Raw genomic sequence first — 21,977 nt, 5'->3', positions numbered from 1 at the left:
ACCTGTTCTTTCATGGTTGACGCTTCGGCCCCTCCTCTTCTCTTGGTCTCTCCGTTCCCTTCGGGTTTCATTTGCTCCCTGCTACCACAGCTTGCTCTTGCTAGGGCCTGAAGCGTTCTGCTCCGTGACTGCCCTCTCTGTCCCGGCCTTACTACTCCCGGCCCTGGAAGAATTCTTCCCTCTCCTTGCTTTTTATTTTCTTGGACTTCCAGATGACTGGGGACAATCACATTACAGGATGATTTAGAAGTAGCGTGTATAAAGTAGGCCTGAAGCGACAGCTTCAGTCCAAGGCCATACGTGATTTGGTCCCCAGTTACTCTCCAGCTCTACCTCGGGAATGTTCCCTCCCTCCCCCTTCACACCCACAAGGCACCAAGCTGCTTAAATCCCAGAGGCGTGTCAGTCTTAGCTCGTGCCATTTCCTCTGCTAGAACGTTCTTACTTACTTTTGTCTACTTGGCCAATGCCTGTTCATCCTTGAAAAAGTGTTACCTCCTCTGTGAAGCAGTGTCAATTACTGTCTTCTCTGTCCTGCACCTGCGCCTTCATTGTCTTTGGTTCAGCGTCGGAACACACCCTGTCCTCCTATATCTCTTCTTGTGCTCAGGGTCCCATCCCTGCTTTTCCGTTATCCTTTCTCTCTCAGCCTTTTCTCTACCTTGTCCTTCCTGTCAGCGTGTAAACATGTCAGACCTCTGCCATCTTAAAAACAAACCACAAACGGTGACAGAAAGCTTTCACTTTTCTATACCTTCCCCCTCCCCAAGCTGGTACTATTTCTCCAAAGAGTGATGTGTACCTGGAGCCTCAGATTTCTCACATGGCACTCCTTCCTCAACCTTGGCCTTGCATTCTGGTTCCTCCAAGCCCTAAATGAGTTCTTTCCCAGATTACTAAACACCTACGTTGTTGTAACTCAGAAGAGAGTAGCATTTAGTCCTTATCTGAACCACTGACTCCATGAAACCTTCACTACCTTCCATTTCCATGACAGTGCAGCCTCATGGCTTCTCCTGTTTAGTGGCCTACGTTCCTTCTACTGGCCATCTTCTTCTGTCCATTTTGTAAGTGGTAGAGCACCTCCTTTTGCCCCTCTCCATACTCTGTCCCCGAAACATCTGTGTGTCCTGTAGTCCACACACACCCCAGGCCCCGCCCTGGTCTGGGCTGCACTCCCTGCCTGCCAGCCCCATGGGCAGGTCCACACCGTACCTCTCTTCACTCAGTTCAGCTGGCTTTTCTCAAATTCTCCAAAGGTCGAATGAACCTTTATTTTCTGTGAATCTCCATTGTTCCCAATCTATGCTTATTTTATGGCATTTTCTACCTTCTATTTTATGTTATCAATGGTTATATTGGGACACCTCCCCTACTAGATTATACGCTCTTTGAGAGTAGAACAAGTAACTGATTAATCTTTGTGTTTCCCATGCTTCCTTGATGGTTAAATAATGGAAATTTATTGATCAGAGAGTTTGTTCTTACAGCCCATTCATTCCAAGAGCCAACATGCAGGTAGGGGGACTGTAGAGGTATATTGAGGAAGAAGAACTTTCTAGATGTAACCACAAGATGGCACAGTGACTGCTGTGTCCTGGTATCTGTGAGGGTGGGCCAAGTCAAGAATCAGAACAAGGTGTTCTTGATTACTGAATTACTCAAGGGAAATCCAAGAGACTCTTCAAATTTAAAGTATTTAGTCAATTCCTAATCACTCACAAAGTAGTCAAGTAGGTTGGGCAATGGTTCTTCCACGGATCCATTAGGCTAACTGAATGGATAGCTTCCCTCCTTCCCTCTTTTCTTCCTCCTCATTCAGCAAATATTTGAGTACCTCCTTTGTGCATCCACTGTTCTAGATATTAGGGATACAGAAATGGACAATAAAAGGCAGGGTCTCTTCTCTCACGGAGCTTATTCTTGGCCTTTAGTGAGATCCAGCTAAAGATATTGGAGACAGACCCAAGAGTTTCTTCGCTGTTTCTGTTACTCGCCTCTCCCCCAGCATGGATTGAGCCATAGTTTTATACTATCCAAATGAGTTTTAGTTTAAAAACCGAAAGGACCACTGGTCAGTCTACTATTGTGACTAATTTTGTTTGAGCCATGATTTTCTGTGGCCTTCTACCTTACTTCCCAGTTATCCTACTTAATCAACAATTGACTATATTCTCTTTAAAGATATTGAGGTTCGGAAAGGCCAAAAACGTGTTTAGTATAGCATAGGTAAATACAAGGAAAAATACATATTCAGGTCTCTGTATCATTCCTTACGTTATGATCAAGGTAAATGCCAGTAAAAAATTTTAAAGCAAAAAAAAAAAAAAAAAAAAGCAAGTCCAGTATGTGGCAGATACCTATAGGTAAATTTGACATACACTGTATTGTTGCTAAAGGGTAACCATTTGACAAGGTGTGGCCCTAATGTAAATTTACTTAGCTAAAATTACATCTCATGTTCAGAAACTTTTCTTCTGCTAGAGGTAAACAAGAATGTAAAAATAATACAAGTATGAACATTTAGAAATCTCAGAAGTCACACATTGCTTGTTTAAAAACTATGAGACATGACCGTCTGTTAGGGTAGCCCCTGTGAGGTATGAGTCTCAGCTGAGTACCCATGTTTTTCCGAGTTTGGCTCCCCGTCTCCTCTCTGTGCCTTCCCTCTATACCTAATCCCTTCCCAAGCCTGGCTCTGCAAGACAGGATTCAGTTCCACACCCCTCTCGCCAACCCTTGCTTCAGGGTCAGGAGGATGAGAGTAGAGGATTAACTTGAGAGGCTAGTGAAAGAGCATTCCTACGTTGTAGAAGTCACTGTGTAGAATTTTGGTGCGTTGTGCACTTCAATAGAGTACATTTCCCCCCCTAACATGTAGCTGTTTCCTCTGATTTTTAGTAGTCAGTATTTTCAGAGATGCATTATAATCTTTCACCACAATTAAGCCACAAGCAGGGGTCAATCCATCCCTGGATGGTCACTAGTCACATATTACCCAAACCACCATTTAATTCAACACACAAATGACTGCTGGCTCCACACGGTAATTGGTTTTATTTAGTTGTGATTTGGGGTTATCTGTGACTATGACCACCATAAAAGTTTAGGTACACTGAAATGTCGCAGACAAAAAGATCAGAAGTCTACTACATCACCAAATATCACTATTAATATAAATCTCACATTACGTATGATGGCATAATCTTCACATGGTATAGTCCCATTGTTTGTCCTTCAAAGATTCTGTTGGTTATGATTCTATATAAAAGCCTGTGCCAAAAAAAAAAAAAAAAAAAAAACTTTACTTTTAAGTGTACATAAGGCCATTTTGGGGCAGCACATGTCTGAGTGACACACTAGATGTAACGGCTTTGCATTTTGAGCCCTCGGAACCGTGTTAGAGACGTTGCATTCATCGCCTTGTTTATTCTAGCAGTAACGCAAAGTGTGTATTTATTCCCATCCTGCGGAGGAAAACTCTGAAGAGAGATTAAGTTTGTCCAAAGTTACACTGATGATAAGGGTCAGGCAGGATTCAAACTGAGTTCTGATTCCCAGAAAGAGTATTTTTCATCTACTATTTTTCATCACCACTGTTCCCCTGTCCTGCTCTGGGCTCTGTGAATGGGTGTAAGGATTTCAGTTTGGAGGCCTTCTCCAAGTCAGCTCTAAAGGAGCAGTGTAAAGATGGTCGCCAGAACTGTACTGGTTAAGACTGGGGAAGGACCTCTGCTTACCAAAGGGTGGGGGTTGCAGAGCAGGGGCTGTGCCCACCTACTAGCTGAGGCCTTGAGACAGAAGACTCTGGGGCCTCACGTTGACTGATTTGAACCCCTTTTTGTTAATTACCTGTGAGCAAACACTGCAAAGACCTGAGTTTATAATTGAGGAAGGTCAAATTTCTTTTTAAAAATGCTAAACTAAATAAAAATTGAAAGGAGAATCACCACTTAATTCTTCTTCAGAAATCAAAAACAAAGATTGATTGTTTTCTGAATAATCTAAAAATATGGCTGGGGATGGCGGGGAGGGGAGCAAATTATACAGGCACCTACAGTTAGGATAATTTGTAAATTATCAGAATTATTTTAAATTTGTCAGCCCTTGGTAACATGACTCATACAAGGCTCCTCCACCCATCTCCAGCCTCATAGCTCCATTCTGTCTCTCACTATTGGCTCCAAAACTAACAGATTACCTGGAGTTACCCAGACCCCACTGTACAGTGTCTGATTCCCTCTACCTGGAGTACCCGTCCACACTTTGCTAACACGGTTCTTTTGTTATCTTGTCTGGAGTGTTACTTCATGTATTTTTAAAATTAATCCGAGGCAGGCCTACCAATTGGCGTGACACTTCTTTCTTTTTAAGACTACCACTAATTAACATATTTAAAAGGTCTGTACAGAGGTGAGTTGAAACGCTTCAGTGGGTACTTTGTTTGGTGTTTGATAAGTGGAACCTATCCCAGAACTATTTATTTTATGTAGGTCTCAGTTCCAGTTAGAGTATATTCCTGGAGCCTTTAAATCATGTAGTATGATGTGCCAGTCTGTAAAGCAACAGGTGAACTGCACTGCCTTCCTCCAAGGGCGACAGCTGAGAATTTGAAACTGCCTAGACATGTATCCTTTCTAGTAAGGGTTGAATGTAACTCTTACATTTAAGCCAATATTCCTCTTTTTTTTTTTTTTTTATTTTCCCCTGCTGAATGGGAAGGAAAGATTTTAGTCATTTTGAGTCATTGCCCTTATAAAGAATTTTAGTTCATCAGTTCACAAAAAGTGGTTTTGGGTTTGGGTCAGTAAATTAATGTGAAGATTTGTTTCTCATCTTTATTTTATTTTTCTCAGTATGAAAACTTTGCCTTTTTTTTTAGCTCTATTGAGTTATTGATATTTAATAAACTGCACACATTTAAAGTGTACAATTACCGAGTTTTGACACATCTAATTCCTGAAACCATCACCACAACCAGCATAGTGAATATCCAGCGTTCCCAGAAGTTCGCTCATTTCCTTTGTGAATGATCCTTCCCGTCCCCAGATAACCATTGAGCTTCTTTCTGTCATTACAGATTAGTTGCATTTCCTAGAATTTTATGTAAATGGAATCATATAATATGCACTTTTTTTGTCTGACTTCTTTCATTCAGCATAATCATTTTGAGGTTCATCCATGTTGCTGCATGTATCAGAAGTTCATTCCTTTTTATTGCTGATAAGTAGTCCAGTGTCTGAATCTACTACAACTTGTTTATCCATTCACACATTGATGGACATTTGGGTTGTACCTAGTTTTGATTATTACAAATAAAGCTACTATGAATATTCATGTACAAGTCTTTGTATATAGGTTTTCATATCTCTTGGATAAATGCATAGGTGTGAAATGGCTGTGTCATATGGTAGGCACATGATGAACTTTTTAAGAAACCACCAAACTGTTTTATAAAGTGATTGTACTATTTTGACCTCCTCGCTAGTGGCATATGGTTCCATTTGCTTCACATTTTCACCAGCATTTGATATAGTCAGTCAGTGTTTATAATTTTTTGTTATTCTAGTGGGTAGATAATGGTATTAATTTGCATTTCCCTAAAGACCAATGATGGCAAGCATCTTTTCATTGCTTATTTACTATCCATATATCTTGAGCTGTCTATTCAAATATTTTGCCCATTTTTTAATTGGGTTGTTTTCTTATTGGTGAGTTTTGAAAGTTCTTTGTTATCAAATTTGTCATTTTATGGGTTGTACTTTCAGTGTTGTAGCCAAGGAATTTTTGACTAAATGTCAAGAATTTTTCTGTTTTTTTCTAGAATTTTTATAGTTTTAGGTTTTATTTTTGTATCTATGATCCACTTAGAGTTTAGTTTGTGTATGGTTGTATGTGGTGTGAAGTATATATCCAACTTTTTTTTTTTTTATGGACAACAAAATTTTCCAGCACTGTTTATCAAAAAAACATTCTTTCTGGCGACATTTTTTTCTAATAAAGTAAGACATTTGTAAAAAAAAGCTTAAACCCTATACCTTGCTAGTTTTTTTTATTTATAACTTACACAAATACATTTAAAGACATCGAGGATGAGGGTGTGGGGAGAGGTGAGTAGTTCTAAGTGTGTACTTTACAAAATTAGAACAATGGTGTATTCTGTGTCCTTTTTAAATATTTAGCAGTTTATCAATGTTTCCCATATGATTTAATTAATATTCGTTAACTGCGTTAGTTTAAATCTTTTTCTAATTTATTTTTTAATTACATTTGACATACAATATTAGTTTCAGGTATACAACATAGTGATTACACATTTATATAACTCACAAAGTGATCAGTCACCCTGATAAGTCTAGTACCCACCTGGCACCATACATAGTTATTACAGTATTATTGACCGTATTCATCTTGTGCTTTACATCCCCATGACTATTTTTATAATTGGCAATTTGTACTTCTTAATACCTTTGAACACATTTATACTTAAATCTTTGTTTCTCACTTTTTTAGCTTAAATTTTTAGAAATGAATTATCAGGTCAACGTACATGAATGTTTAAAAGGCTTCGATCGCATATTTCCACAATGTAGTCCAGAAAACAATTTATACTCCCACCAGCAACAACTAAGAAATGTAATTCTTTATGGCAAGTTCCGTTTTTTAAGGATGCCCCTTGTCACCCCTCTCCTGTTCTCCACAGTGGCCTTTAATCTTCCCTCCTGTCCCCAGGCCAAGTGCCTTGCTCCTCACTCATTCTTACCAGATATATGACCCTTCTACTTGGCACTGGTGAAGTTAAGCAAACTCCTTGCATCCCTTGCCTCCTTACCAGAAATCTTACCAGGATGAATATACATCCCTTCTAGGTCAGTAAAGAAGCCCCACAGAAACTTCTCCCTTTTCTCTGGCTCCCATTCAGCCTTGTCTCCCAGAACGCTTCATTTCTTCCTTGCCTCTCTATCCTCAGCTCATAAGGGTTCTCTTGTCTCCCCCACCTGGCATCCTGAGTTCCTCTTTAGCCACCATTTGGCCTTTTTTCTTCTCTTTCAGTGCAAAATTCTTTGAAAGAAAGCATTGTCTTGCTGGAAGTCATTTCCTTGCAACTCAACTGGCCCTCCTCATTTAGGTATTTCTCTCTCTCCTTTCCCATCCTCCCACACCCACCCACCCCACCCCATGCTCTTTCTTGCTGAAGTTTGGTGTGTTCGTGCCTGAGGGGTGAACTCTGTGCAAGAACTGCAGGGTGGTTCTGTACTCTTAGCAGCTTTATCATTTTGTGGTGGCTGCCACCTTTTTCTTCCTTCTTGAAGCTCTGTGTCTGCCCCTCCCCGCTTTAAAGTACCTAGTTTTTTCTTATAGTGGTGATTGTTAGGCTCCAGCGTGAGTTGGCCAGTAATTTGCTTTGAATCTGTCTGTAGAGTAAGCTATACAGCTATCTTTGTCTGCCCTCAACTCGTCCCCTTAGTTAATGCTGTCAGACATGTTTATGGAAATGCTTGTTTTTGCCAGTTTCAGCTGCTCTGCACTACTCCAGCACCTGTCTCCTGTATCTCTTTCGAAAAAAGCACTCCCTTTTCTCCTCCCCATTTTGTCCCTCTCCCCACTCCCCAGGTACTTGTTCTTAGTGCTTTTGACCCTACTTCTCATCATTAGTGCATCTTCTCATCATAAGTGCATGCGTGTAGAATATCCCGAACATCTGGGCTTCCGTGCACTTTCCTCATTCGCATCCTTACAGTGTATATAAACTACACTGCGCTCCCACCGGAAGGTCTTCCTGGAATCCGTGTAGTCCTCACTTCTCACCAGTGAGTCCTGGTGACTGGCATGCCCCCTACACACCATGGCCTTTCCCTTCCCTTCCCTTCCTTTATTACACATTCTTCAAGGCAAAAATCACCAAAAACCCATAGTATTCTTTTCCTTTTCTGACCTTCTGTGGTACTTGCCTATACTATATAATATTGTTTTTACTATTGATTTGTCACTCTAATGCTGTCTTATGGTGCTTGGATGTCATTTAACAGTCATGTTGCTTAACTCGATGTAAGGTATCTATCCTGCAACTGTAGCCAGCTCATATGCTCCTGGGAAGACCAATACAATCAGCAAATTTCAACCTTTTTAAAATTAGAATCCCCATTTTAAAGCAGAATTGTGATCCAACTCTCTCTCTCTCTCTTGCCACCTGCGAATTCACTCTTAAAACAGCAGTCTCATTATAAAGACTAATATGGGAGCCAAGCAGTTGTCCATCTCCTTATTCTACTCTCCTTCAGGGTGCTAGTGGTTTGCGCCCGTCCTGTGAAGAGGTGGCGCAAGGGACACCCTCGTCAGGCAGGGTTTCTCCCTCAGCTGTTGTGCAGAGCGAGATACACACCTCAAAAGGCTTTTCTGAAAACTCTGTTACAGAGAAAATGGTAATGTCTTTAAAATGTAAATGAAGAAACTAAGCAGCAATTTTGAGAAACGGCAATAGACTTGGATTAATATTGTACCAAATGAAAATATGAACAATTTAACTTGTGATTCACAGGAAAATGTATAAATCTAAGGATATTGATTTGTTTACTTTTCATTTTTCAGTGTACTATAAATATTTTGTTTCACATTTGTGTCTAACAAGATTTGAGATAGATTTTCCAATAAAGATAAAATAAAAAGAATATGAATAAGTGATAATGAATAAGAAACAATTTGGTTCATATGCCATTAACCAGATTGGATCTGACTTTTGGAATTTCAAACTAACTCTTCTTTTCTTTTTAGGTTGCCTCTTGGTGCTGCATTGGCCGTATTTGGCACCCAGAATGCTTCATTCTGTCATGGTCTATTAATAAGATTACCTTGCTAGAATTTGGAGCAGGGCCTCAGGTAGGTGGCTTTTATCATTATATGGCATGGCTTTCAAAGTGATCAATCATTCCAGTTTCTAAATAATATACAGTAAAATATTAAAAGCTTTGAAAAGCATGCCACATAATAAGCATGCCACTTACTATTTTAAGGTCTATCAATATGTATTTGTTCAGCGGGACTTCATTAATACTTGTGGTCTAATGGAAGGATTGGAATACTGACAAGGAGCAGTCTTCCATACTCTGCACAAAATGCATAGCTGCTGTAAAAGCTTATTTGTTCATGTCCCCAAATAGCCCACAGATCAACTCTTAAGCTCTGCTCAGAGTAATAGACTGTCCCATATTACCACTACATCTCTTTCTGTCTACTGGGAAGTATCTGATTAACTATGAGCAGGTGGGGAGGGAGGCTGGCTCTGCATCCTGGGATGGGGCAGATGCTGGAACAGGGAACTCCGTGGGACAATAGTAGTTTGGTAGCCTTTGTTGGAAGGACGACACACAGACATCAAGATCCAAACGTGTAGGTGCAGCTCAGTGACACAGAATCCAGGTGTAGCTATACTTGGGAATATGGTACACATGGATTTCGCTCCAGGTAAGTCTGTCAGCAGGTCCTCAAACACAGGATTGAGATTTAGAGGCCAGGGCCCTCAGCCTAGAAAGAGAAGGCTGGTAAAACCAAAGGTGGCTGTGCCAAGTGCCAGAGGATGGACTCAGACTCCACTGACGGTCGGTAGGGGCTTAGCCCTGGGGAGAGGAGGACGTAGGCTGAGAGCCAGGTGGGGCCTCGCAGTCTCCACGAACAGAGCTTTATGATCAGATAAAAGGTACACAAATTAATATGGGAAACATTCTCTAATCACAGCATTCTATGGAATTTAAGCATTAAAATCAGGTTAACATAAATTTTTAGTCATTTGCATATTTTTTAAATAGATGAAAAGATGTTAATGGGTTTTTTAGTGTTATAGGTTATAGTTTTTTCCTACTAAATTGCAGTTTTTAACAAAGCTGCTTTTTGGCAGCTAGGAAAAATTTTTTCATTTTTTACTTAGTCAGCTACATTTACACAGATTTTCTCCATTTCATCTCTCTTGTATCTGTAATAAGTCAAAAAATTTCTGATATTTTCAACATCCTCCTTACATTTCAATTTGACATGAAGAACATCTTCTTTAAAGATTTTGAATTTTACTTTGTTCCTTTTTCCTTTCCATAAAACTTCATTGGCTATTTCCAAACAGTAAATCATAATCAGTACAGGAGACATGCGTTTAAGGAGTTATGGAATAGAATATTTGAGAGCAGAAATATTCTAAAAATCCAGGCCAACTGAGTGCTGCCCAGATGCTTCCCCATGCCTGTCAGGACGCCTTTGGGCCCGGCCCCTGAGTAGCACATGCCCAAGTCTCCCTCGCTTTCAGCACCCACTGATAGAAACAGGACAGATTCCCAGGTGGTCGTGATGCTCCCCTGAGTGCCCACCCTCCGCCAAAACAAACTAACGATTTCATTCTATGGGGTTTGCCTTCTGAGCTTTCAAGCAATTTGAGATTCCAGGATCTCCGAAACATGTTTACCTGCTTGTTTTTATTCCTGAAATTCTTTAAAGGGACTATAGTTATGTTCAACAGATATTTATCAACTAGAGCCCTGACCAGGTACTGAGGATGTAAGGATGAAAATTAGTCTCCCCATAGGTAAATTTACAGTCCCAGGAGAGAGACGGGGAAGTCCAAGAAGAGCTTTACAGTCCACATTTTAGGGGTAAAAGGCTCAGAGAGGTGAAGTTCTGAAGCTCATTCTCAAGTAAAATCAGTCAAGGAAGATATCAAATCTCTTAATTGTGACAGCTGGAGGAGTGCACGTGTCCTCTGCAGGTGGAGGAGGGAGTGGCCACCCCTGACTTTACAATTTCACATAGAATGAGACTATTTACCTGCAGTGATGTGGGAATAAATAGAAGTGGTTGTTTCCACAAATGTTTTTGTGCTGGACAGCCATGCAGGCATAAGGGAGCTCAGAGTCATGGCATATATAGAGCTTTACCTGGATGCGAAGTCTATTTTCATTATACCGTTTAGTGCTGCTCAAGATTTTGCACACACATGTAACATTTATATCTCGTTGTATACCATGGCACAAATCTCTTTAAAACGTACTGTACTTTGAGATGGCTTAAAACTAATTCTCTGCATGAGCTTTTAGAATTAAGGAAAACTTTCTTTCCTCATCATTTTTGTCTTAATGTGTATTATTTCTGCCTTTCCATTTGAATTTATAGACATTCAGTATGAGCGCTTGGAGAGTTCGAACATGAAACCTGGATTAATGCTGTATTTGTAATTTTAATAGCATTAGACAGTTAGCCATAAATGAATGGAGGCATGTCCTCCAAATGTTTGGGGTCCTTCAGTGTGAACATGTTTATAGTTGGTGTCAAGCATTTTTATTGTAGCCCCAGGAATTTAAGGGGTCAGTGGTAATGAAAATAAAAACAACTCATTGCAATTTGAGAACTGCAGTTTTCAGGTTGAGCTGACCTGTGAGCTACCTACTTTATAATCCTAGCCGGAACACTAATATTTTGGAAATACTTTATAAAAAAACAGAGAAAACCAGGGAAATCTCTAAAAATGGTTAAAGTTTTGATTAAGCAATCTTACTTTATATTCACATATAATTGCAATTCTTCGCTCTCTCTGGCATCATTGCTTCCCTTTTGCACAATTCCTCTCTAGTTTCCTGTTTGCAAATACTAATTGCCCTATGTGAAGAAAATGAAAATATCCCTAGTGTGCCACTCATCTGTATTTTTTAGTTTTATTTTGATAAAAATATACAACTATGAGAGGGATCCCCCACATAATAGTTAAAATGAAATGCTAACTTCTAAGTTCTAGATCATTAAAAGAGAGTTTTTAAAAGGGAAGAAAAACTTTTTAACTGAACATGACATTGCTTCATAAAATAATTAACCAAGGAAATTATTTCTCAGTTGGAAGATAAAATTTATTTGACTATTCCATCATCATTAGATTGTCTGTTCATTTTCTCTGAATACTCTAGAAAACAAAATTAACGCCATACTTAGGTTCAAGATGACCCAAAACAGAACATCCCAATTGTATGGATGAGAGAACTGACATTGGATTTTGTTGGTTCCCATTTGGAACTTATTGACATTTAACTATTGGTTCTTAGAAGCAAATAGGCCTGCTATTTCCCTTTACTTCTGTTAGCTTATTATTTGTATATTAAATATAAGGCTTTTTAATTATCGGTAAGGCTAAGTTGTAATGGTAAATTTCAAAAGGGTTTTTCTAGAACTGCATTTTAATGAATTGCTCAAAAGTTGAAAATATCAAATACAGTAATTCAAAGAAAGCATCCTTGTTTTGATTAATTTTAGTTCACTGACATCAACTATAGGAAAATAAGTACATCAACTAGAGGAAAATATGACATTAGCTATAGGAAAGTAGGTACTGTAATATTCACTACTCTGGGTATAAAATATGTTATTTGGGTACCTATTTACAAGTTAGGCGGGTCAGGCGCAGACCCAACTCTTTGCCATGTCTCCTGCTTCGCAGTAGGCACTTCTCCTTTCTCTTCTCCTGAGGCATCAGCAGCCCCCGTCTAACCATCTAACCATCTATCTAACCGTCCAGCCATCCTTCCTGCTCCATGCCAGCCATGGAAGCAGGTGTCAGGCATGTTTTCACTTTAGAAATTTTTATTAAGAATGGGGACCAAATCGATACCATCTACTTGTACTAATTGAGTCCTTAACAATAAGATCAATCAGAGAAGGCATGCTTTCTAAAACAAGTATTTTAGACATCTTTTTATTACAGTTGTTTTAATCTAAGACTTTACAAGTGGCTGCTAAATTTCAAAAATACTTTTCTAGTGTCTTATTTAGTTTGTGGAACCAAGTTGGTCCATACTGTATTTTTCTTTTTACTGGAACATATTTTGTCTTGTGTCTACTGTAGTGATTGAGCAAGCCTATAGTTCATTTTGTTTCTGGAAAGTACTGTCCTGCTTTAATTATTTACATTCATTCAACAAAATTTTTACTTTTATCGGAAACAGCAGTGAATAAAACTGACACAGCTCCTGCCCCAGTGCTGCCTACAGTCTGTTTTTGATTCTGCCTTAGATTTTTGTAGTTGCAAGATTTTTTTCCTTTTATTATTCTTCAATAAGTGATTTTACAGTCCTACAGAAATTGAATGCTGTAAAAAAATTCCACGTTATCATACAGGATCAAAAAAATGTTCTGAGTATGTTGTTACACTTCAAAATTGTCTTCAATTATGTTATCTTGTTAATTTCTTTCACATTCAAAATTCTGTTGTGTTTTATTCATATAAATTAAAGTATTAACTACTGGTAAGTTTCTTTTTGCAACATACCTATTTACTCTATATAAAAAGCATGTTTCAAGCAAATGTTGGCATTTTCTGAATTGTTTACTAATGGTGTTTTATGATTAGCGTAAAGGAGAATAAAGCTTTGATTATGGATGACATTTGCCCTTAATTAGCAAAGTATATGTTTGACTTAAATATGAAAGAATTGTTGATGCAGGTAAGTATTGTAAACATTCACAGCTGTTAGAGAAATGACTATCAGGACTGTGGCATTTTAAGTATAGAAGCAGTTTTAATACAGGTCTGTTCCTTTGCTGGCATCCTCGTAGGAGTTTGTTTTAGTAGACCCTTGCTATGTGATTCATTTTTGCTTGTTATTTTTCTGTGTGAGTCACTGTAGAATGTAAAGTATAGGAAGGTAAACCTGTGTGTGTGCATGCACACACAATATTTTCTTTAATTATAATTTTTATGTATGCAAAGTTACCCTAGGAAAAATGTCTTTTTGGGTACCGGCAGAAACTGGAAGGGTATTCTGAAGTGTTATTTCCTCTTAGGGTGATTTGAAATGGGTATGTGTACATTTTCTATCTTGTTTCACAATTCGTCAGATCAAGGCAAAGAAGAACTTTAGTCATTTGAAAGGCAGAGTAACCAATCTTTGATATGTAAAAAAGAAAAACTGGAGTACAAATTTTGTTGCAGACTTTTCAGAATAGTAGTCACAATGCCTTTTAAGTTTTTTTAATCCTATAAAAGAGAATTCACAATTAATTTTAGTTGACATTTCAGTTAGGATTACATAAATGCATACTGTATTTTTTATATTTGTTCTATCAAGCCAAATAATAATGATCTCGAACCAGCTTCTGGTTTCCTTTGTTTGGGGAAATAATTAGCATTTTTTTTGAAATTACATGGCCACTCGTAAGAACTCTAAATAGGTTGGAATTATGTTTTGTGATAAAATGCATGAAAATGATTGCTTTATTTATGATTTCATTTTAGACTGTAAAATATGTTATGGGTAATTTATAGACTATTGTACTATTTCAAATCAAGATGCATAATTTTAAACTATATTGAAATACTTCAACTCTAAAGGATTTTTATAAAGGCCAATCGACAGCATAAATAAAATTTTTATGAATGTATTTGAGATGCAGTAAAATTTATATTGGTCAGGAAAAGAAGAAAAAATATATGAATTTATTGTTTACTAGTCAACTTTGGTTTTAGATTTTTTTTCTACCCAAATCTCTATCCATGAGACAGATATAGTAGTTATTATTGTAACTTGTTGCTTAAAATATTTAAAATTTACTTTGCAAACTGTCTTTATTAAAAGATGCTGTTTAAATCTTAAATTTGTTTCTCTTTGCTGGTCATGTTGGCAGCTCTGATAGAGATATTAGGCACTGCCCTCCACTCTTTTATGTTTAATGACAAGATGTATCTACTTGTAAATTGGTTTGCCAACCTGCCCTTCTCCTAGAATGCAGTCTAATAAGAGTGAAAAAGGAGTTTTAGGGTATAAGCTCCTTTTCGACCACATATGCTTGACCATATATATGCTGTCAAGATGTTCAGCTTCTCTGGGCCTCTCACCTTAAAATGGCTGTGATGATAAATGTGTCCACCTCTCAAGTCCATTGAATCCCAGGGAGGTAATAGAGATGGGAACACTACACTTGTAAGGTATTTATATTATTAAAATAACAGAATACACAAAACAGACTTTCATATTCTTAATTACCCTGCCAAAATCTCAGTATGTGCCCTGGGCAAGTAAGTATTTACAAAGTTAATTTTATTGTTTTGCAATTTTGATGTGCAGAATTCAGCTCTTCCATTTATGCATGTCCTGTGCTTTACAAAGAATGGAGCTTTTGCTTTAACTTTTTATATATCTTTTATTAGTCTAAATTTTTTATTTTTCTTGTCTTTTAAACTATGAGAATAATGCTGCTTTCAAATATACCCTTAGTGTTTTCGTAATGATGCTTGAATGTCCTCTATTAAATATTTTATTTACACATCATCAGATTCTTAAAATATGCACAAATTTCATTTCAGGGGAAATTAGATCTGTGTTTAGAACATTAAGTAAAGTTATTTTTATTTAATCTGTCCTTTGTGAATCCTTTTCTTACTGTATTTTAACTATTTGATTCATATCATCCCTCTCAAGTTCTTATAATCATGATTCTGAATGCTCATCTTTAAAGTATTCAGAGTTTACTAAGCTTTCTGTGCCCTGTACTCTCTATAGTAGATAATTCTGTTTGTTTTTGTTTGGTTTTTCCTACTTTTTGGCCATTATTCTTTTCACATTTACTTGTACAATCAAGAATTATTAACATTTTTTTTCTCTATGCATGTTCTTAGTCTACTGAAGATCATGCTACTAATAGGCATTTTTAAGATATTTTAAGATTTTTTTTTAACACTGATCTCTTAAAACCAAATGATGCTTTCTTCCTGACATCCCCTTCTGTAGCAAACTTATATTTAACTTCCCTTGCATGCTTTTGAAATCTAAAGAGCAGAGTTATTGCTGCATTTCAGCAATCCTTACAGCATTCTGAGAGATAAATTGGCAGGTACTGCAGGTAACAAGCCCAAGTTGCACAAGTGTGTGCAGTACGGGCATGTGAGATGCTGTCATCGGGCGGCTGCTGTTCTTTGGTGACGTTCCCTGTGCACTCTCTTCAAGAAATAACTGAGTTTGTCTCTTCCATATTAAGCTTAGTGAAATTTTGATTCATTTGGTTTACGAATAGTAACCCTTGCATCCATTTTTCTCAGTAGGCAAGTTAGATTTTAACAAATTAAATTTGGGAAAGAAGTAGGGAGTCATTCAGCATCACAAAATGCCGTTTATATAGGTAATACTGTTTTACTTTTTCTGCATTTATTTGGTCATGTAAATGTGCTTAGAACTAATAAAAATTTGCAATTGGTGAAAATTAATGCATGACTTGTCAGCAGAGTATGGAATGTAAGCATGTGCCATGAAATTGCAATTCCTTTATCCTTTATTTTCCATCATTCACGTACCAGTTCCATTTAGAGTGTAGTCCATTCTTATTTTTTGTTTCATAGATTGTCCAAAATGGGAAGGACTGGATTCTGCTCTCTTCCACGAAGAGTCAATGGGACTGGCTAAGATCAAGGTCTGAGGCTTTTTCTATCTGCCATCAGGTATGCATTGAACAAAAATCACTATAGTTCTGTGCATGTTTCCTTAAAGTATCTGATTGATATGCATATTGTGAATGTGGAGGACTTTTATTCGATATTGAACTCACAGCCTTGTATTTATCCTTTAGTTTTAAATGCACCTATAACTAATTTGAGTTTTGTAATATATTGAGATTAAAAGATATTATTAGCTATGAAAAAATTTCAGCTGGTCTTAGAAAAGTGTAATATTTGAAATCTGCAGTTCTTCATTGCTCAGTATGTACATCCAAAGATAATAGAATTCATTTGTTACTTATTGAATATCACCAATTTTTATATAATCAAATGTTTGTATATTGTTTTATGATGTACTTTTTATAAATATTTTTTCAATAACTTGGAAGTTACCATCTTTCTTGACTAGAATTCTCTGCCCTTTATGGTTGAATCTCATCTTAATGACAAATATGACCAGTCTTTGAAATATTTTCAGATATTAGTTATATACAGAGATTTAGATTCTTTGTATTCTGTGTTGATATGACAATAGAAAATGTGTCAGCTTGTTTCCCACGGTGTTCTAAATAGGAGCATGAAAGCATCATGTTAGGAAATCAGATTGTCAAAATTGCTCTTTTTTCCTGCCTTGGCAAATGCTTTATACCAATTTACAGTGTCATTACTGGTTACAGTGGAATAACTGTGTAGATATTTCTGAAAGAGGCAGAAAAGCTGTCTCTCAAATGAGAATATAACAGGAAAAGAACAGATCCTTGAGATTCAAAATCTGATCTAAAACCAGAGGAGACATACTGGGTTAGCATTAGTAATGTCCTTTTCATTAATTGGTTAATGTAACTTTTAAGCTGCAGAGGAGACTTAGACAATATGAACAACATGAGGGAACCTTGCCGTGTCTACCAACCAATGAAGAAAAGACAACATGAACCAAACACGGATTGATTTACCCACACGCTTTACATTTTAAGCAAATGAGTGGATAATTGCTTTATTTTGCCTGTTTAGTGACAGCCTCTGTATTAACATATAATAGGATCTATTGTAATATACTCTTAATTTTACAAAAATGTAGGTTAAATTTAGTAAAAAAAAAAGTAAAACGAATCTGCGAAAGTAACATACCTCCAGCTTGTGAAGGCAAATAAGTGTCAGTCTCATGCCAAAAGACAAGTTAACATAAACTGGTTTTTTTTTATTTTCTGAGTATATAATAGGATGAAAAATCAAATAGATTAGTAACTGATAACAGTCATTTAGCCACATTCAGTTTTCTGTTTAAAAATCAGATCCTCTTAAAAGAGATTGTAGGTATTATTTCTGTGTCTCCTGAAAGTACCTTGCTGGACTAGCCTTCAGAACCTTGAGGAATCATTTAACTCTTTTATATCAATTGAATCTTACAGGGGTTGGTTTCTTACTCTGAGAAATACAGCTGATAATATCGACAATCTCTTGCCCACAAATTTTGTGTTTAAGTAAATACACTCTGCAATACAGTATGTTCATTTCATTCTTTCTCAAAGCACTGATAATGAATTGAAACTCTGACACGTGTTTTTACAACCTGAAACGCCTCCATAATGTGCATCCTTGCCAGGTACTGTGCTCTAGGCCAAAAGTCCCACTGGTTTACTGCACATGGTTACAGATGTGTCACAGACTGACCCCTCCGCTTTTGGGGCTAGGCTGATCACTCTGGCTCATCCACTTAACCTCAGTCTGCCCAGTGAACAGAATCATTTTCTATGATGCGAAAATCAGTGAGGAAAATTACTTCAACCAAATCCTTCTTCCATCCAAATGACAAGGAGCCATGATCCTCAACTAACATAACATCGAAAGGTTTTGCCATTTCAAGAATGTATATTTGTTATGAAGATAAGTCATTTCTACTCTTGACTCAGAAATTCCTCTGCGTGTGATGACACTGGTATAAAGAGTAAATTTTCTCTTTGATTGCTGCACTCAACTCTTTTAGGCCTCTGGTGTCTGTGCATTAAGGATGTTTTCCATGGACTAAATCGTTCACAAGGTGCCTAAAAGAGTTTTCAGTTGCTTATTTAGATTTAGTTTTCCTATAACATAGAGGGTGACTAGAGCCAACTTGCACAAATTAAAATGATTTTTAGACATTGAAATATTTGCGGAAACATGTTTAGGATTTTAGTCCCTTGTAAAAGTTGTTCTCTAGTCCCTTGTAAAAAATCAAAGTTTAATAATGCCACTTTTAGTGTCATGTTTATTCGTTTTTGTGTTTTCATAATTCACAGTTCTGTTTATTCTATGATGGCATAAAAATCAAAAACAAGACACTAAAAACAAAGAAAAACTATAAATACAACTAATGTAAAGATCTGTTAAAACCATGCTTCATTGGGAAAATACTTAAGTGCCTTGAAGATTAGTGTCTTATTTTGATGCTTCCTGCGAGCTTCTGAAATTGCTACCGCTTTCCCTAATACAGCATTCGTTGAGTGGAATTTTAAGAGATGTGTGAACTGTTCATTCTGAGCAATGCATTAATGTGTATTTTGACAAATATAAAGAAACCTACAGATATTACATTAGACCAGCTGAATCCATTTTATGGTTTCTTTTTTAATTCAAAAGCATCACATAGCAAATAAAATTTTAAAAATTAAATTTAGTTACAAACTAGTTGTTTCTTATTTTTTTTTCCAGTCCCTTTTTGCTTTCTTTTACGACCACATGAAACTTGAGAAGCCACCTAAAGCTAAATCATTTAGTGGAGTTGGGCAGTTCCCAAGTGTCCAACAAGAAGGCCTGGTTTAGGCTGCGATGGCCACTGTCATTCCTGGTGATTTGTCAGAAGTAAGAGATACCCAGAAAGTCCCTTCAGGGAAACGTAAGCGTGGTGAAACCAAACCAAGAAAAAACTTTCCTTGCCAACTGTGTGACAAGGCCTTTAACAGTGTTGAGAAATTAAAGGTTCACTCCTACTCTCACACAGGAGAGAGGCCCTACAAGTGCATACAACAAGACTGCACCAAGGCCTTTGTTTCTAAGTACAAATTACAAAGGTATTAAACTCTATTTGTCTTTCAGATTATATTTTCTAAGATGTTGGCCGTGTGAAGCCATTGTAAACGTATATATTTGTATACACATTTTTTAGCTGATTTGCAGAAAGGAAATGTTAAGTATATTAGACGTTGGCTAGCTTTAGTATTCTAAATCACATACTTTTATGTGTTAGTTTTTGGATTTTTTTAAATGAAATGCTTAATGAGTGTAGAATTTCCATTTGTACAAAGAAATTACAAGAAAAGGTATGGCGTTTACGTGAGTATATTCAGCCTTGCTCATTTGCTTTTGTAATAATAGCTAAAAACCAGACAGTGAAAACTAAAGTGGCAACTTAAATGGCTCAAGTTCTGCAGTATTTAGGTATATTAACTATCCTTGTAGTTATATATCGAGTTTAAAATTGTCCATTATTAGGGAGATTCTGTTTTAGCTTAGTAGATTAGCTTCCATTTGAAAAGTGAATACATACCATTTTTGTCACGATACTTACAGAATATATCTGTGTTTAAAGGCACATGGCTACTCATTCTCCTGAGAAAACCCACAAGTGTAATTATTGTGAGAAAATGTTTCACCGAAAAGATCACCTGAAGAATCACTTGCATACACATGACCCTAACAAAGAGACATTTAAGTGTGAAGAATGTGGCAAGAACTACAATACCAAACTTGGGTTCAAACGTCACTTGGCCTTGCATGCTGCAACAAGTGGTGACCTCACTTGCAAGGTCTGTTTGCAGACTTTCGAAAGCACAGGAGTGCTGCTGGAGCACCTTAAATCTCATGCAGGCAAGTCGTCTGGAGGGATTAAAGAGAAAAAGCACCAGTGCGAGCATTGTGATCGCCGGTTCTACACACGGAAAGATGTCCGGAGACACATGGTGGTGCACACCGGAAGAAAGGACTTCCTCTGTCAGTATTGTGCACAGAGATTTGGGCGAAAGGATCACCTGACTCGACATATGAAGAAGAGTCACAATCAGGAACTTCTGAAGGTCAAAACAGAACCAGTGGATTTCCTGGATCCATTTACCTGTAATGTTTCTGTGCCTATCAAAGATGAGCTCCTTCCGGTGATGTCCTTACCTTCCAGTGAACTGTTATCAAAGCCATTTACAAACACTTTGCAGCTAAACCTCTATAACACTCCATTTCAGTCCATGCAGAGCTCGGGATCTGCCCACCAAATGATCACAACCTTACCTTTAGGGATGACGTGCCCACTAGATATGGATGCCGTTCATCCCTCTCACCACCTTTCTTTCAAATACCCATTCAGTTCTACCTCATACGCAATTTCTATTCCGGAAAAAGAACAGCCATTAAAGGGGGAAATTGAGAGTTATCTGATGGAGCTGCAAGGTGGCGCGCCCTCTTCATCCCAGGATTCTCAAGCATCGTCATCTAAACTAGGGCTGGATCCACAGATCGGATCCCTCGATGATAGCACAGGGGACGTCTCCCTGTCGAAAAGCTCTATTTCTATCAGCGACCCCCTAAACACACCAGCATTGGATTTTTCTCAGTTGTTTAATTTCATACCATTAAATGGCCCTTCCTATAATCCTATATCAGTGGGGAGCCTTGGAATGAGCTATTCCCAAGAAGAAGCGCATTCTTCTGTGTCTCAGCTGCCCTCACAAACGCAGGATCTTCAGGAACCTGCAAACAGTGTAGGTCTGGGGTCTCTGCACTCACTGTCAGCAGCTTTCACCAGTGGTTTAAGCACAAGCACCACCCTACCACGATTCCATCAGGCTTTCCAGTAGGGTCCCAAAACGGGAGTTTATTACAGAAACGTACATGTAGCCCTGCCTTAGATGGCCATTTTTATTTTAGTGCCTACTTTAAGACAGTATAAAAGTTTCTGCTTTTGTATAGTACCTATTTTCATTAAGCCAGTATAATATAGAAACTAGCTTTGGAACCATTTGTGTTCAGTTATGTTTACCTGGGTATTTTGTCCTGATTCACTGCCAATTGTCATATCTTAAAGATTATTTTTCATATAGGAAAGCCATTACATTTGTAAAGTCTTACAAATCTTACATTGAAAGTACTTTTTGATCTTAGAATTTTCATATTTGTTCAATAACAATGGCTCTACCTTTTGACATTTGGCTCATTAAAAAGAATTGCAATAGAATGTAAATTTTCTAAAATGTGTATAAATAACCTAAGAGTTTTTATATTTTTACTAGCCTCTAAATGGATTCATAATCAAATATTTCATACGAATTAAGAATCCGGTTTGGAGGGATAACGTATTTCTTAGATATACCATAATTTCAGGTCAGTATATTTTGAAGACTTGCTATTGTCTGGCTCAAATATTTGCTCTCTATTGTGCACATATAAGGAAAACAAAACTTAAAGCACCAGTATTTATAGCAAAAAGACTCCTAGCGAGGTGACACGGCATTCCATGTTACTTAATAGTTGGCCTTAAAGTAGTACACAGGATATTTTGCCA

The 21,977-nt window shown here is 37.4% G+C and overlaps 1 protein-coding gene across 4 annotated transcripts in view; it reads left to right on the top strand.

The window, feature by feature from the left end:
- Positions 1 to 21,656, top strand: part of PLAG1 (PLAG1 zinc finger) — a 39,848-nt gene extending 18,192 nt beyond the window's left edge. Inside the window, exons 1-4 of one of the 4 annotated variants that reach the window (XM_025041196.1) lie at positions 8,771 to 8,877; positions 16,355 to 16,453; positions 19,139 to 19,497; positions 20,016 to 21,656. In XM_025041196.1, coding sequence (XP_024896964.1) covers positions 19,256 to 19,497; positions 20,016 to 21,273 — 1,500 coding nt within the window. In that variant the 5' untranslated portion in view covers positions 8,771 to 8,877; positions 16,355 to 16,453; positions 19,139 to 19,255 and the 3' untranslated portion in view covers positions 21,274 to 21,656. Of the gene's footprint in view, positions 1 to 8,770; positions 8,878 to 16,354; positions 16,454 to 19,138; positions 19,498 to 20,015 lie in introns of those variants that run through there. The other 3 variants (XM_006923974.3, XM_025041197.1, XM_006923975.3) reach the window with 3 other exon arrangements.
- The last annotated feature ends 321 nt before the right edge of the window (positions 21,657 to 21,977 follow it).

This window comes from Pteropus alecto, unplaced genomic scaffold (assembly GCF_000325575.1).
Source record: "Pteropus alecto unplaced genomic scaffold, ASM32557v1 scaffold87, whole genome shotgun sequence".
Taxonomy (NCBI): Eukaryota; Metazoa; Chordata; class Mammalia; order Chiroptera; family Pteropodidae; genus Pteropus; species Pteropus alecto.
This window is presented reverse-complemented; position numbering and strand designations above follow the sequence as displayed.